This window comes from Glandiceps talaboti, chromosome 6, assembly GCF_964340395.1.
Source record: "Glandiceps talaboti chromosome 6, keGlaTala1.1, whole genome shotgun sequence".
NCBI classification, from domain to species: domain Eukaryota; kingdom Metazoa; phylum Hemichordata; class Enteropneusta; family Spengelidae; genus Glandiceps; species Glandiceps talaboti.
This window is the reverse complement of record NC_135554.1, coordinates 19560333-19574684: the sequence shown is the minus strand read 5'-3', so window position 1 is coordinate 19574684 and position 14352 is coordinate 19560333. Positions and strand designations below refer to the sequence as shown.

Below are 14352 nucleotides of genomic sequence, written 5' to 3'. Positions count from 1 at the left end.
TTGTTCCTTCTTGCATTCTCCAGAGCGCCATACAAATAATATTTTATGGTGTTCGGATTTGTGACGGTGAGGTAACACTTCAGAAGATTCAATCGAACAATGAGAATCGAAGAAATACGTACTTCCTGCTATTGGAAAATGTAATACTAAAATTTAAACTGAGTTCCATCAGTGACAAAACAGGCCTTTTAGTACGGAAATGAATTTCGAACAAAATTTCGTGTCGTAAACGAAGAAAAAGTCCGACATTCATATGCTGCGCAAACTCGATGACCCAATATACCGGACAAGGTCAACTAATGGAAGGTTGATGATCGATCGCACGACGTGTCAAAAAAGTAAAACAACAGTTGCACAGAGGCAAGTCAATATTTCTTACTAATACCAACTCCCTTTTCCCGTATTAGAGAATCTAGTGGTATTCTAAGTTGTAAAAATTGTTCAATGTCGACTGCCGTGGCCCTTCAGTCACCGACGACGAAGCTTTCATTTCTGATTTCGTTGGCATTGCCAACGCGTCGTGTTCCAGGAAATCTATGTCGCGTTGGCCATAAATTGGCAATGAAACATTCAATTTAAACTCTGTTTTAACATGTGAAACTTTACAGGGTTACCATCGGCCTATTATTTCGACGCAATCGTTATCTTATTGTGTGCGTGCACGTGTGTGTGTATGGTGAGGAGGGTGACTGTAAGTGGTATTTTTACGTAACTTTATAACGTTAAACTTACAGTCAAACCGAATCAGTCGTACAGTCAATGACGTTAGACGGACCCGACCCAGATTTAAGTATAATGTCATATTTTAATACTGCAACTAGAAATAGATGAACAGAACACAGGCATATGATGTGTTGGCATATTTTGCTTTGGCCCGTGGAAACAAAGGGACGGGTTAAAGCATAGACCCTCCACCTGGAGGTTAAAGGTACGGGTTCATACTTGGTTGTTGTCAGTGCCCTAGTACTAATATGACGTATATGACTTCACTCCAGGGTCTGTGGTCTACATGCCATAGCTAGATAAATTCTTAAACACCCAGACCGATGAAGAGACTAAGTTGAAATAACTTCAGCATTTGTAAACCGTCCATAGATCTTTGAGTGGATAGATCTATGCATACAGTAAACTCAAATTAGACTTTTAAGAACTGGATTTCAACAACTATTTCAAGACATGATCCCAGGAAACATTCATTTTTCACATAGTATTTATAATTACAAATACTAGTACATTGTACATGGAACAGCCTACCAGCAGAAATTGTTACTTGACCTTCCACAAATACCTCAAAATCAATTAGACAAATATTGATAGCACCAGGAATTTAATATATTATATTATTCCATATGTACACAGTGCTCAAAGTCATGACCCTTTCAGTTCCACATGACCAAACTTTTTGTGTTGTGAAAAATTGTTCTGTGGTAGTCACATTTCGCAACTAATTTTTTTTATGTGTCTCCAAAGGTGTTTACTGTGTAATATACATATATGTACATACTTGCACACTATGACAGCATATTTGGAAATGCAGTAAATACCTTCAGAATCTTAGGGAGAATGTCTACTGAATTTATTGTATCAGTTGGAATTCATATTTTATCAGTTTGTTTTAATGAAAACATTTTTACAGTTGTGACGAAATATCAGTGTTGCAGCCAGATGTTTTTTTGGGGGGGTCGTTTGACACACATTTTTTGGACCTGACCCACAATTTTGGAAGTGATGGGTCATAGATGACCCACACTAAAATTGTATGCAAATATGTTTAGCAACATGACCACGCCTATAGCCACAGCCAAATGATCGTGTATATTGCATAGATAACAACAGGGTTGGATAGGCAACTACATAATCATTCAGCAAATATCTAGCATGGATCAGCATGTGGGTAAATATTTTTTTTAAATGTACAATCGTGCTACAATGCCATTGGCACTTTTTTTATAATGTCCTAAAAAATTATGATGACCCAGAAAAATGAAAGTCTCGGGGACACATATGTCCCATTCTTTCAAAAGGCTGGCTGTCACACTGATATCATGTAACCAGTTATTTCTGCTTGGTCGCATACTTCAATCAATAGAAATTGTTGTCTTGTCCTGTCTTGTTCATTGCTATACAAAATGCCAGATGTGGCTATACATATACAGTTCATCATGCATTGCAATTAAGGTGTCCTTATATTTAGTTTCAAAGTTTATCTGTGATTTAAAATTAGCCACAAGTTTTGTTGCTTTTGTACTAACTTGGTGGTAGACTTTGAGCCCTGCATAAATCTATGTTCAACATTTCTTTTTTTTCAGGATTATTTGTACCAGGTACATTACATGTAGCTGTTGATTATCAGTCGCAACTCTTAGTATATATACAAGCTTAAAGCTGACAGGGTTACGCTTCTTTGTGAGAAGACTGGCTGCCATGGCTACTGGAAAGCCCAATGTGGTGTTTGTGTTAGGTGCCCCAGGTGCTGGTAAAGGAACTCAATGTGAAAAGATAGTGGAAGTAAGTAAAACTCTGAGACCATCTTTTGTAATTCAATTGTATAGCATTCCTTCTTTTGTTGTAGAATTACAGGTTGAGAGTACATGTACCATGACTGCTTTCACCATGGTGTATTCAAGAAAGGATACATTGATTTAAATAACATACACACTTCCTGGTATTCTCATTTGTTGGTGTTTTCACTTTCGAAATTTTAAAAATGAAACTAAGGAAACTTGATTATTCTATCACATGCACAATCCTGGTTCAATGTACAGCTTATTTTCATGTACCAGTAAACTGCGATAGTACACATTAATTATTACAATCATTACAATTATTTATTCAATTTGAGCATTACTGCTCATCAGTAACATACAAAAACCAAGAAAAATATACATGACTGTACACAGGAAAATATATGGAGAATGAAAAAAAAAAAAAATTAATTAAAGGGGAACACCACTCCAGGAAATTTTCATAAACTATGGGTTCTGGAGAGTCATATACAAGAGACATAGTATTTGTGCAACCATGAATATATTTCTACTGACTCCCTTAATGCAATGGGCCATTGCAAAGATACCCTATACAGGCAAAAGATCAACTTGATGTTGCTCTTAAAGCACAAGTAATTGTAAGGGATGTAAAATTGTGAAATGACTGTCCAGAATCCGATAGTTTATGAAAATGTCTTTACTTGATGGAGTGGTGTTCCCTTGTAAAAGTGACCTTTGTGAACTTGAGACACTATCTAAACTTACATGTACATAAAACTCAACTCGTAACATATTTATGTGATCTAGTGATAGTAGGGCTATTCTTGTACATTTTCTCTATGAATCTGGTGCCAATTGTAATATTTGGGTACACCCAAAAAGGCTTGAATCATGTAAATTGATTTGCCTAGCTGTTTGTACAGTAATGAACATTTACACATTTTTTTAACATTTTGCAATTTATTGAGTTACAAACAAGGACTTGATATATGTTATTTCACAGTATTTTTTCAATTAGAAAAACATAGTAAAGTTGTTTTATCAATTAAATATCCAAAATAAATACTCAATTCTAATCCATATGACCACTTTAAAACTGTGTTATGATATAGCTAATATTTTGACTGACAATATTTATATTATTGAAGTTTAGCTGTTCTAGCAAATTTCTTTTTAAAAATATGAAATCTGGAAATAATGTGGTGTGGTAGTAACAACTCTCATTGCTATGCATTTTCAAATCAAACTAGGGATTTCAAAATTGGCTTCCATCATACACTAAGATGTGTATACCAACCACATTTTGTCACCAAGAGAATGGTCTAGCAAAACTTTTCAGACGTAACTAAGAACGGTCGAGCAAAAGTTTTCAGATGACAGACATAGCTGATGTGTGGTTCATTTTGTTTCAGAAATTCAAATACATTCATTTGTCAGCCGGTGACTTGCTGAGAGCTGAAAGAAAAAAGACCACTTCTGAATATAAAGATTTGATTGAAAAGTATATCAAAGATGGTAGAATTGTACCAGTGGAAATCACTTGTAGTCTTCTAGAGCAGGTGAGTAGACTTGAAAATTTGGACTTGAATTATGTTGACCTTTGGTGATTTGGTAGAGTACATTTAATACTAATGTTCACATTTGGTGATTTGGTACAGCACATGGAATACTAGTGTTCACATTTGGTGATTTGGTATAGCACATGGAATAATAGTGTTCACATTTGGTGGTTTGGTACAGCACATGGAATAATAGTGTTCACATTTGGTGGTTTGGTACAGCACATGGAATACTAGTGTTTACATTTGGTGTTTTGGTACAGCACATGGAATACTAGTGTTTACATTTGGTGGTTTGGTATAGCACATGGAATAATAGTGTTCACATTTGGTGATTTGGTCGAGCACATGGAATACTAGTGTTCACATTTGGTGATTTGGTACAGCACATGGAAAACTAGTGTTTACGTTTGGTGGTTTGATACAGCACATGGAATACTAGTGTTCACATGTGGTTTGGTACAGCACATGGAATACTAGTGTTTACATTTGGTGTTTTGATACAGCACATGGAATACTAGTGTTCACATTTGGTGGTTTGGTACAGCACATGGAATACTAGTGTTCACATTTGGTGGTTTGATACAGCACATGGAATAATAGTGTTTACATTTGGTGGTTTGATACAGCACATGGAATGATTCTGTTGGCATTTGACAGTTATATATATTTTATGGTTAGACATATTTCAAGAGAGCCATATTGGATTAATGAATTAAAAAAATGTGATAAATGACCATTACACCATGTGCAAGCCAAGTTGTATGCGTTCAAAGAGAGAATATGGGATTTATACCCTGGTCATTGTATGTCACAACATGGTACACATTTACATCTGTGTGTAGCTTATTAGTTTTGCAGTGCCATTCAGAATTGCCATTTTCCCCCAACATTGTATACGTGTATCATTGTCCTGTATTTTTTCTATATTTAGCCATAAAATACTAAGTAACATAGGGGGTTTTGCTATTACTCGGCTTCAATCCATAGTGATAAGGCTCCTTATGTCATTCATATTTACCTCAGCTGAACAAAGGAATATGATAAAAGGATTGATATTTTTGTTCAAAAAGTTTGACATCATTGGCAAAAACTAATGAAAACTAGGGCTAGTAGAACTACTAGGGGTTTAACGGAACAATTTTTGATTGCATTTAGGCAATGAAAGAAGCAAGTGCAGCTGGGAAAGGTAACAACTTTTTAATAGATGGTTTCCCAAGAAATGAAGACAATATGACTGGTTGGAACTCACAGATGGGAGACAAGACCAACCTCAAGTTTGTTCTTTTCTTTGACTGTCCTAAAGATGTAAGTTCAGTTTCCTTTTGTGGTGTCTTTGTAAAAGGATTTTAATTCACATGTAAACTTTAAAGGTGAAGTGTATTCACAAATTATCTACCCAGTTGTGATTGCAGTTGTCACAAGACTTTCAGAAAAGGCTATTTAAAAACTATCTGTACACATACACATACACATACACATACACATACACATACACATACACATACACACACACATACACATACACATACACATACACATACACACACATACACATACACATACACAGAGACACATAGATAGACAGACAGACAGATAGACAGACAGACAGACAGACAGACAGACAGACAGACACACTGACACAAACCCTTAACAAAATACTATATGCCCTTACAATCATATACATGTACATTACTGACACCTGTATAACTACACATATTATACTAATGTTGCACTGACAACTATATTTTTATTGCTTTTTGGCTTTACATTAGGCATAAAAAAAAATGTGTGGTTTCGATTACATTCAATTTTAAAATAGGTGGGGAAGTAGATTTTTTATTTTATTTTTTTAATTTATTTTTTTTCATATGTGAGTGTCTAGTTCAGATAGTTATGTTTTCTGTTGATTTCTATATGGATTCTGTGTTATTTGGCTTGTTCTCATCAGATGTACAGCCATTACAGATTGGAAGAACAGATTTATACTGTCTTTTTCAGTTGATATCAGTTTCCGCATCCAATTTTCACAATTTTCTTTCTTGAATATGTAAAAAAAAAAAAGTTTAAGGTCGGCGTGAAAGACTAGGTGGGGTCGGGTAACCGGAACCAAACAACTTTTTTTAGGCCTTATATAAGTATCTGTTTCCTGTATTCTTTGTGTTATTTACTTTTATTATTGCTTCACGTTTGATGATTTTTGAGGGCCTCAATGGAAATAAGTGTTTGACTTCCATCAGTTGAGAATGTCTATTTGAAGTATCCTTTATAAATATATTTAATTGTTCTAAAATTAACTGAGTAATGAATGATAAGAAATATACTAAATGTTGTTGTATTTCACTGTTCACAGATTTGCGTAGAAAGATGTCTTGGTAGAGGTGCTGCTGGCAGTGGTCGTGATGATGACAATCTAGAAAGTTTACAGAAAAGGTACTTTTCAGTTCTAGACATTTTCCTGCCAAAATTATTTTGACAGAAGTTTATTTATTGTATTTTATTTTTTTTTGCAAAATTTTGACAAATTTCAACCTGATTTTGAACAGAAATGATAGAAAAATTCGTATTTGTGTATTCATGCCAAATTTCGGTGTAAAAATGACTATATTGACAAACATTTTTCATAGAAATATTATCAGGGCTAGAAATGAAATAAATTTTATCGTGACACTGGTTAAAATAGAACTCATCATTAGTACAGCTGACACTATTATATAGTTTGACATTCATACATTTCTACTAAATACTGAATCCACTCAAGCTGTGCAATAATTCTCATTGTTTGACGTTTGTAAAGATCCTACAGCTGATAACAATATGGAGTAGTAAGTAAATCAGTGCATTCTACTCACCAATGTTACCAGAGACATAATTCGACTACCTAGGTGATGAAAGTAACAATCATTCTATTTCCAGTCTATTTCTGTTACCATGACGCCTAGAATCTGCTCCACATACCACACACAACTTGTGTGCCCGAGAAGTTGATCTTCTTGTTCTATTTTGACTCTCTAATATGAAATAAAGTGCAATTGCAAGTAGAGAAAATGCTTGTCTTTAGCAAAACATTGTTAACCAAGCTTTAAGGTTTCTGCTATAGAGATGCTGCTATTAACTCATACTTGTATATTTACATGACAAGTAATAATATTGATATCTAGTTTGATTTGGAAAACCATTAGTAATTTTTTGAAAATACATGTACATAATATCTTCTTCAAAATAGTTTGGATCCTTATCAGTCTTAATATTGTAAGCAAAGATTGTAAACCCCAACAACATTTACAAGCCAAGTTGTACATCTTCAAACCAAAGATACAGGATTTGTGTTCTAGTCACAACAAAGTTCATTTACGTCATTAGTTCTGTGGTTGTCAAAATGTGAGTCAAAATGCCAACTTGTTATTATATTCCTCAAGTGTTCAAAAATTGAGCTTGACAATGTGCAATTTTATCATTTCACTGTTTGCTTGTATGCCCTGGCTGTCACCTTAGAATGACATAAAACAACCAGGGTATAAATCCTGTATTTTTGTTCAAACACATACAGTGTGGTGTGTGTCACCAAATGCATGTGGTATAACTATCATATCACCTAATGCTATTACCAATCACTTGCTGGTTCTTGTCCTAATGCATTCACAAAACACACTGCATATGCAAATTTCGATATATATCTTCAACCAAACACCCTACAATGTACCATTCAATCTCTAATCACATAATGTTGTTTTGCTGTAGGTTTGTCACCTATGTAGACTCTACCAAACCTATCATTGATTTTTATGCTAAAGAGGACCTAGTCAAGAAGGTGGAGGCTTCTGGATCTCCAACTGAAGTGAGTATTTGGATAAAACGTTTATCAGACAAGTTGATGTATCAATAAAATCCTGTCGCAGTTCAAAATTATTACTGTGCACAGTTTGCGTGAGGCACACACACAAAATGTTGGCAGGAAGACACTTTTTTCACACTTTGGCTCCTCATCTTGGCAGATTACAAATTTTAGTTTCCTTTTTTTAGGGGGTGGGGGTGTTTAAAAGTTGAGGTTGCAATCATAAAAAGGGGTGCCGACCTAAAGACCCTTGTGGAGAATTCTGCTGTACCATGACATGTCAGTTTTGACGTAGACAAAATCAGAACAGTGAGATACTGGTGCTGATTTTGTTTTTTGTTTTTACATGATTTTACAAAATTTGTCAAAGTTTTTTTTGCTAAGGTTGTAATTGTACTTTTATTTTTGTCTTTTAGGTCTTCAGCCTGGTTGAAAAACTGTTCATTTCTTGATGGCAGTCATACAAAGATATCTGAATTCATGGGAAATACTTTCTCAATTTTATTTCTTTCATTTTATAAATAGGATAACGTATATGTAAGAATATATAATGCACTATCGACACAGTCTCTCACACTTTACTCACAGAGTATCCATCCCTACCTGAGCAACTTTTACACTTTTACTTTCAAATTGTTCTGTTATTCCATATCTTGTCAACAGAGGGGGCTATACATCTACAAATTAATCAATGCAAAGTTTGACAGGGTTGATATTTTTTGTATCCAAGTTGGTGTATCTTTTTTGAAAATTTTTCGACGAAAGACTTATACATAGCACCTTTTTCTAAATGAGATTGTGTAACATAAAATTAGTTTCATTTGCCCATTTGATAATCAAATTCATTTTTATGTGAACTGTGTGCTATGTTTTTGAAATGGTAAAGGTTAAAGGGTATGTATATTTCACATGACTATACCTGTCACATGACCAGCCTACAAATACCGTACAAAGTCAATGACCATACATATTATTCAAGTTATGTACAATCTACTCTCGTCATTTGAATTGAATTCTGATCAGTAACTTTCATACTTACAATAATTTGTATTGAAATGTGTTTGACCGAATTTTGATTGTCTTTTACTGTGGAAAGAGCAATGGTAAGTACCAGTAATTGCAGTCAGTAATCGGTATACTATAAGTGCAATATGTGTTAAAGGCCAAGGTTTCAATCCCAGGTTCTTTCAATAGTGTTATCTAATCAGTGATAGGTTCGTTCATTTGTACGTAGTTCAGGACCAACATTCTCTACAGCTGTGCCGGACAACTGTTTTTCACAACTAAATTTGATTCTTAATCTGACCTTGACCTTGAGCTTTTAAATTATCATTTTATTCCTAAATTTTCTCAGGAATTAAAATTGTAAATGCCAGCAGGAGATATATTCAAACCATCTTCATACATTCCTCTTTGCGTTGGCACTATCAACTAGAAATTGTATTAAACCAGTTCAGTTCCTGTTTATTTATAACCAGATGTAATCTCTTAACTTCTAGCTGTTGAATATTCTCCCTCTGAACGATAAGCTATTCATCGTAAAATATGAATACCAGAACAATTCTGAAAAGGGAAATTAGCATATATGAATAACAATTAGCCTCAAACTGTACATTAGATTGTTTCCAAGAGTTGTGTTATTTTAGACTCACCTAGATGGTCTTAGCATCCTGATTTTCTAGACCCACCTAGTTGATTTTGTCTCTGAATTAGAAATTGTAGCTTATTTGACTAGCCTAGTTGGTCCTGTCAACCAGAGTTGTGATTTTCTAGATTCACCTAGGTAGTCTTGACACCAATACTGAAGCAAGAAGTAATTATCTTTAAGACTTGCCAAGGTAGTCTTGTTAATCAAAGGAGAGTACTAGTTGTCTAGACCCACCTGTGGTCTTGACACCCGAAAATGAGACATTGTGATTTTCTAGACTTACCTAGGGAGTCTCACCCTCAACCGTCAGAATTTGTGATTTTCTAGACTTACCTAGGTAGTCCAAAAGTGAGAAGTTGCAATTTTGGAGACTCACCTAAGTAGTACCACATGGATATATCTTAGGGTGAAAGGTGGTGGAACATTTTATCATAATTTGTGCATCGCAACTCATATCTCATCCTTGGATATATTGTGTAATGTGATTATGTACCTGAAATTAAACCTAGTAGATTTTATTCAACATTGTCCAAGAATCTTCTGTTCATGCCATATTTTTTCTATTCCTTTTATTATTAGTAGACCTTGACAATTCTAACTCAAAAATCTAAATGTTACTAAAAGATGTGATTTTAGTACATTTTCAACAGTTTTCTGCATCATGTATGGGAACATCCATATTAATGGTACACTTACTAAATAGTGTATTATATTCAAAAGTTTGCATGAAACTTTATATGCATATAAATGTATCTTGACATTCTGATGTGTGTGTGTTAGCTTAACCATAGACAAGGAAGACTGGCTTACAAGGCCTTAGGGTAACCCTGATCTGCCCAGACAAATACAGAACTGAAAAATTTGTGTTCATTGGAATGTGAACATTATAATGAATGGATGTATGAGGACACCACATTCAGGTTAATGGTGTAAGTCGTGGTTGAAATTTTAATTTTTTGGATCTGATGTTTGAAATTCTCATCTTCTTCCAACTTCTTGTTGCCTTTATCTGCCTTTTGCCAGTATCTTCGTTATTACTGTGGACAGAAAATAAAGAGTAAATACATGGAAGTGCTAACTATTCTTCCAAACATATTTACATAACTAGGCTCTTTCTAGAACTTAGAAGTGTTTTTATGCAAATGACACCCGGGCAGTGAGATCCTTACCCAACCCCATAGTGAGATTGTTACAATCACTTCATAATGCATTACTGCCTGTAATTCCAGCAACATCTATTGCAATTTGATAAACTACATGTATGTTAATCATGGCCACCATTCTAGCAAACCAGAACATATTTTTTGCTGACAGAGCCTCCTGGTGGTGCATGTACATGCTGTACCAAAGCCGCAAGGGTTACTTGTTGTTTTACAGTGATGGTACCGGTTGTTCACATACAATACCAACTGGAATTTTGATAAAAAAAACTAGAAGCTCCCTCACTCCACATTACACAGAGAAACGACTTTGGGAGGCCTTGTATATTTGCAAGATAAAGCTGAATGGTAACAAAAAAAGTGTAACGCTCACCATATACTCCTAGTGAAGTTATGAGTGATAACGCGAATCCCTCCTGTAAGTACATCTGTTTTAACTTCTCTGGTCACCTGTAATGAATTCAATGACATTTTCAATATTTATTAATGCATGGAAGGCTGATATATCTTGGAGCAGTTTGATTGGCCAGGTAAAGGTCTTCAGAGTGCTGAACCCTGTACTGATATGGTCTACTCTATGGAGTTATTACTTTGCCAAACTCCGAAGTTTTGTTTTCGCTTTGCACTCAAGCCCCAGGCACCCGAGTTTATAAGCATCATATTTGATGTTGTTTCATATCGTGCAAAAAAAATGGGGGGGGGGGGGGAGTTTGAGGGAGATCAGACAAACACAAGTGAGTACTCGTGAGACACGGATTAGAGTGGAGGAGAAGGGTGAGGATGACTTCCTTACCTTTGAATAAATGTAAACCGTTATCGTTCGCCAAGGGTAAATAATTATTGAAACCGTTTCGTCACAGAGAATGACAAGAAAACCACAAGCACTCCTCTCTGTCTTTGGTATCGGGCGAAGATAAGTCTATAAGAAAAGGTAAAAATAGAATGTTTTTTATCCATGGTTTGGTAACTTTATGTTTGTCAATTGAAATTTGGCCAAGCAACGATATCTGGTCAACTGAGCATTGTGTTAAAATACTAAACACAAGCAGTGGTTTGTGATTATACCTTTGTCTGCCTGTCATCAGTCTGTCTGTCTCTGTCCGTCCGTCCGTACGTACGCGTGTGTGTGTGTGTGTGTGTGTGTGTGTACGCGCGTGTGCGTGCGTGCGCGTGCGTGTGTCTGTCTGTCTGTCTGTATGTATGTATGTATGTATGTATGTATGTATGTATGTATGTATGTATGTATGTATGTATGTTATGTACATGTATGTATGTATGTATGTATGTATGTATGTATGTATGTATGTATGTATGTATGTATGTAATGTATGTATGTATGTATGTATGTATGTATGTATGTAATGTATGTATGTATGTATGTATGTATGTATGTATGTATGTATGTATGTGTGTGTGTGTGTGTGTAATTCCTTCCCCCTCCCCCACACACACACACCTGTATGCAGAAGCCCATGACTCAAATACCTTATCAATCAGTTGCATAATAGATCCTACTGCCATGTAGATGCCATCCAACAAGTTTGACATAAACAAATCATTCAACTGCTCAAAGAAGATAATTTGTTTGCATGTCTTTCCAGTTACTTCAGTACGATGGTCGATCACAATAGTTAACTATACAGTAGAGAATGAAGAAAAGACAAATAAATCATAATAAAATGGTCAGGCCTTCCTTTTTTTTTTAAACTAAGGACAATCATATTTTCTCTCATCTATATTTGCCAGTGTTACTGGTGCTGACCCTGAAATATGTGTAGCCCTGAGTTATCGTATATGCAATGGTATTATGAAAGACACACAGTGCTCGGAGAGTTGCATTTTATGCAAACAAAATGGCCTATAGGCTGGACAACAATAACCGAAATTGTACAGTTTTAACATGATTGTACATATACAGTCTATAAAATATACACCATGACGGAGCGCCCTCATTCGAGAGAAGGCCGACGAGTGCAGCTAAACACAGACATGAACAAAACAAACTTGGTCTAGTCTTCTTTGCTCCTGACGTCTTATTTTTCTCCTAGCCCGTTGTATTTTTCGTCGACGTTGACGCCTCTTTAGTTTGGCATCAGCATCCCAGGTACATACAGCTTGCTCCTTTTGAAAGCCTAACAAATGTGCCTGGTGATGGAACGGAAAAGGTGGAATGAATGTCTACAAAAGTAAAATTGGCGTGAACGACAACGATGTTTAATTATTTTTTTAAACGACACTAGGCCCTTTTGCTTCTTCAATTACCTCTATTACTTCACTTTTAAAATTGAGATTCCCAGAAAAAAACCCATATAATTATACAAAAGTCAAGCCAATGGCAATGCGATGTAATGTAATAATTATCATGTACTGTAATGTAATGTCCCATAATGCAATGTCACGTAATGTAATAAAAACAGAAACAGGAGAATTATAATATATATATATTCCGAAACCCACGGATGCACACAAACAAACAAACTGCGGAATAATATTTAAGCTAAACCAGTGTGGATTATGTTATCCATTTTGATCGAAATAATCATGTTGCAGACTTTTTTCAAAAGTCGTACCTGCAACTAAAAAAACGCCACTTTCTTGTTAGAAAAATAGAAGAAGTATGAAACTTACAACAGGCAACCAAATGGGTGCCACAAAGCGACGAAGAGGTCCAGGCGTGTAACTTGCCATTTTACTTATGTTTTTTCCTTTCTTTTAATCCGTCTTCATTGAAGGCGTTACGATGCAGTCTATCGTTGATAGAATGGCCGAAACGCTACTACAGTTGTGCGTGACGTCACGGACGTCAACAAAGCTACGCACTGACGTAATACAATCGCAATCATGATGGCCAATCATGGGAACGCGCTTATAGTGCAGCAGGCATGGAAAGTCGGTTATGTTATACTCTGTAACAGGGGAATTAGCAGTGTGATATGTCAATCCACAACTTAAACCCCTTCTCAACTTTAAAATACCATGAACACTATATATTATAGTATGTAACTTTAAAGATTCCCGACATTCACACTTTATCAGACAAGATGGAAAATCAAATTGCAGTTGTGAGGGCGCTAGTAGCATAATACATGTTTGTACGTAATTCTGTGTTTGTGTGTTTTATTTTCAGTTAAAATTTACCTCTGATCATTTTGATTTAGCACACATCATAATATCACAACATATATGCTTAAATGTGCATCGAATAAATAACTGCTTTACATTTAAAATCCACGATTTCCCGAAAAAAAAGATTATGGGAAATCTGAGTATGGGTGGAATAATGTCTTCAAAGAAGTACTAGTATACGTAGTGACTCTTCTGGTACACTTTAGGGACCGGACAGAATTTACGGCAGGGGGGGGGGGGCTGGGGAGAAATTATCTCTGACTTGTTTTTTTTCCTGCCCCCCCCCCCCATCCACTGTGACCAAAATTTCACAGCCCCAACTTTCAAAAGTATAACAATTTCATGCCCCCCCCAAAAAAAAGGGAAAAAAGTGCACAATATCCTGCCCCCTACAATAACTACAAAGAGTACAATTTTTTTTGTTACTGTAGCACAACTGTAATATTTCTTTTGGTACTACTATTATGTTACTATTTCAGCCCAAACAACTTAGTAGTTGTAGAGGAAGTTTTTTAGAAAACAAAACAAAATAAAACAT

At 35.4% G+C, this 14352-nt stretch overlaps 1 protein-coding gene across 1 annotated transcript; it reads left to right on the top strand.

Moving 5' to 3' along the window:
- Nucleotides 1-289: 289 nt before the first annotated feature.
- Nucleotides 290-10035, top strand: LOC144436136 (UMP-CMP kinase-like). Its single transcript, XM_078124837.1, has 7 exons — nucleotides 290-360; nucleotides 2310-2508; nucleotides 3899-4045; nucleotides 5204-5353; nucleotides 6399-6478; nucleotides 7787-7883; nucleotides 8297-10035. Exons 2-7 carry the CDS (start codon nucleotides 2425-2427, stop codon nucleotides 8330-8332), a joined length of 594 nt encoding a protein of 197 aa, XP_077980963.1. The 5' UTR covers nucleotides 290-360; nucleotides 2310-2424; the 3' UTR covers nucleotides 8333-10035.
- The last annotated feature ends 4317 nt before the right edge of the window (nucleotides 10036-14352 follow it).

What these genes read in the sequence shown, in the direction of transcription:
- LOC144436136 (XM_078124837.1), top strand. Translation starts at nt 2,425, where the DNA reads ATGGCTACTGGAAAGCCCAATGTGGTGTTTGTGTTAGGTGCCCCAGGT. An exon ending in TCTTTGACTGTCCTAAAGAT is followed by an intron (nt 5,354 to 6,398) that starts GTAAGTTCAGTT and finishes CACTGTTCACAG; the next exon opens with ATTTGCGTAGAAAGATGTCT. An exon ending in CTAGAAAGTTTACAGAAAAG is followed by an intron (nt 6,479 to 7,786) that starts GTACTTTTCAGT and finishes GTTTTGCTGTAG; the next exon opens with GTTTGTCACCTATGTAGACT.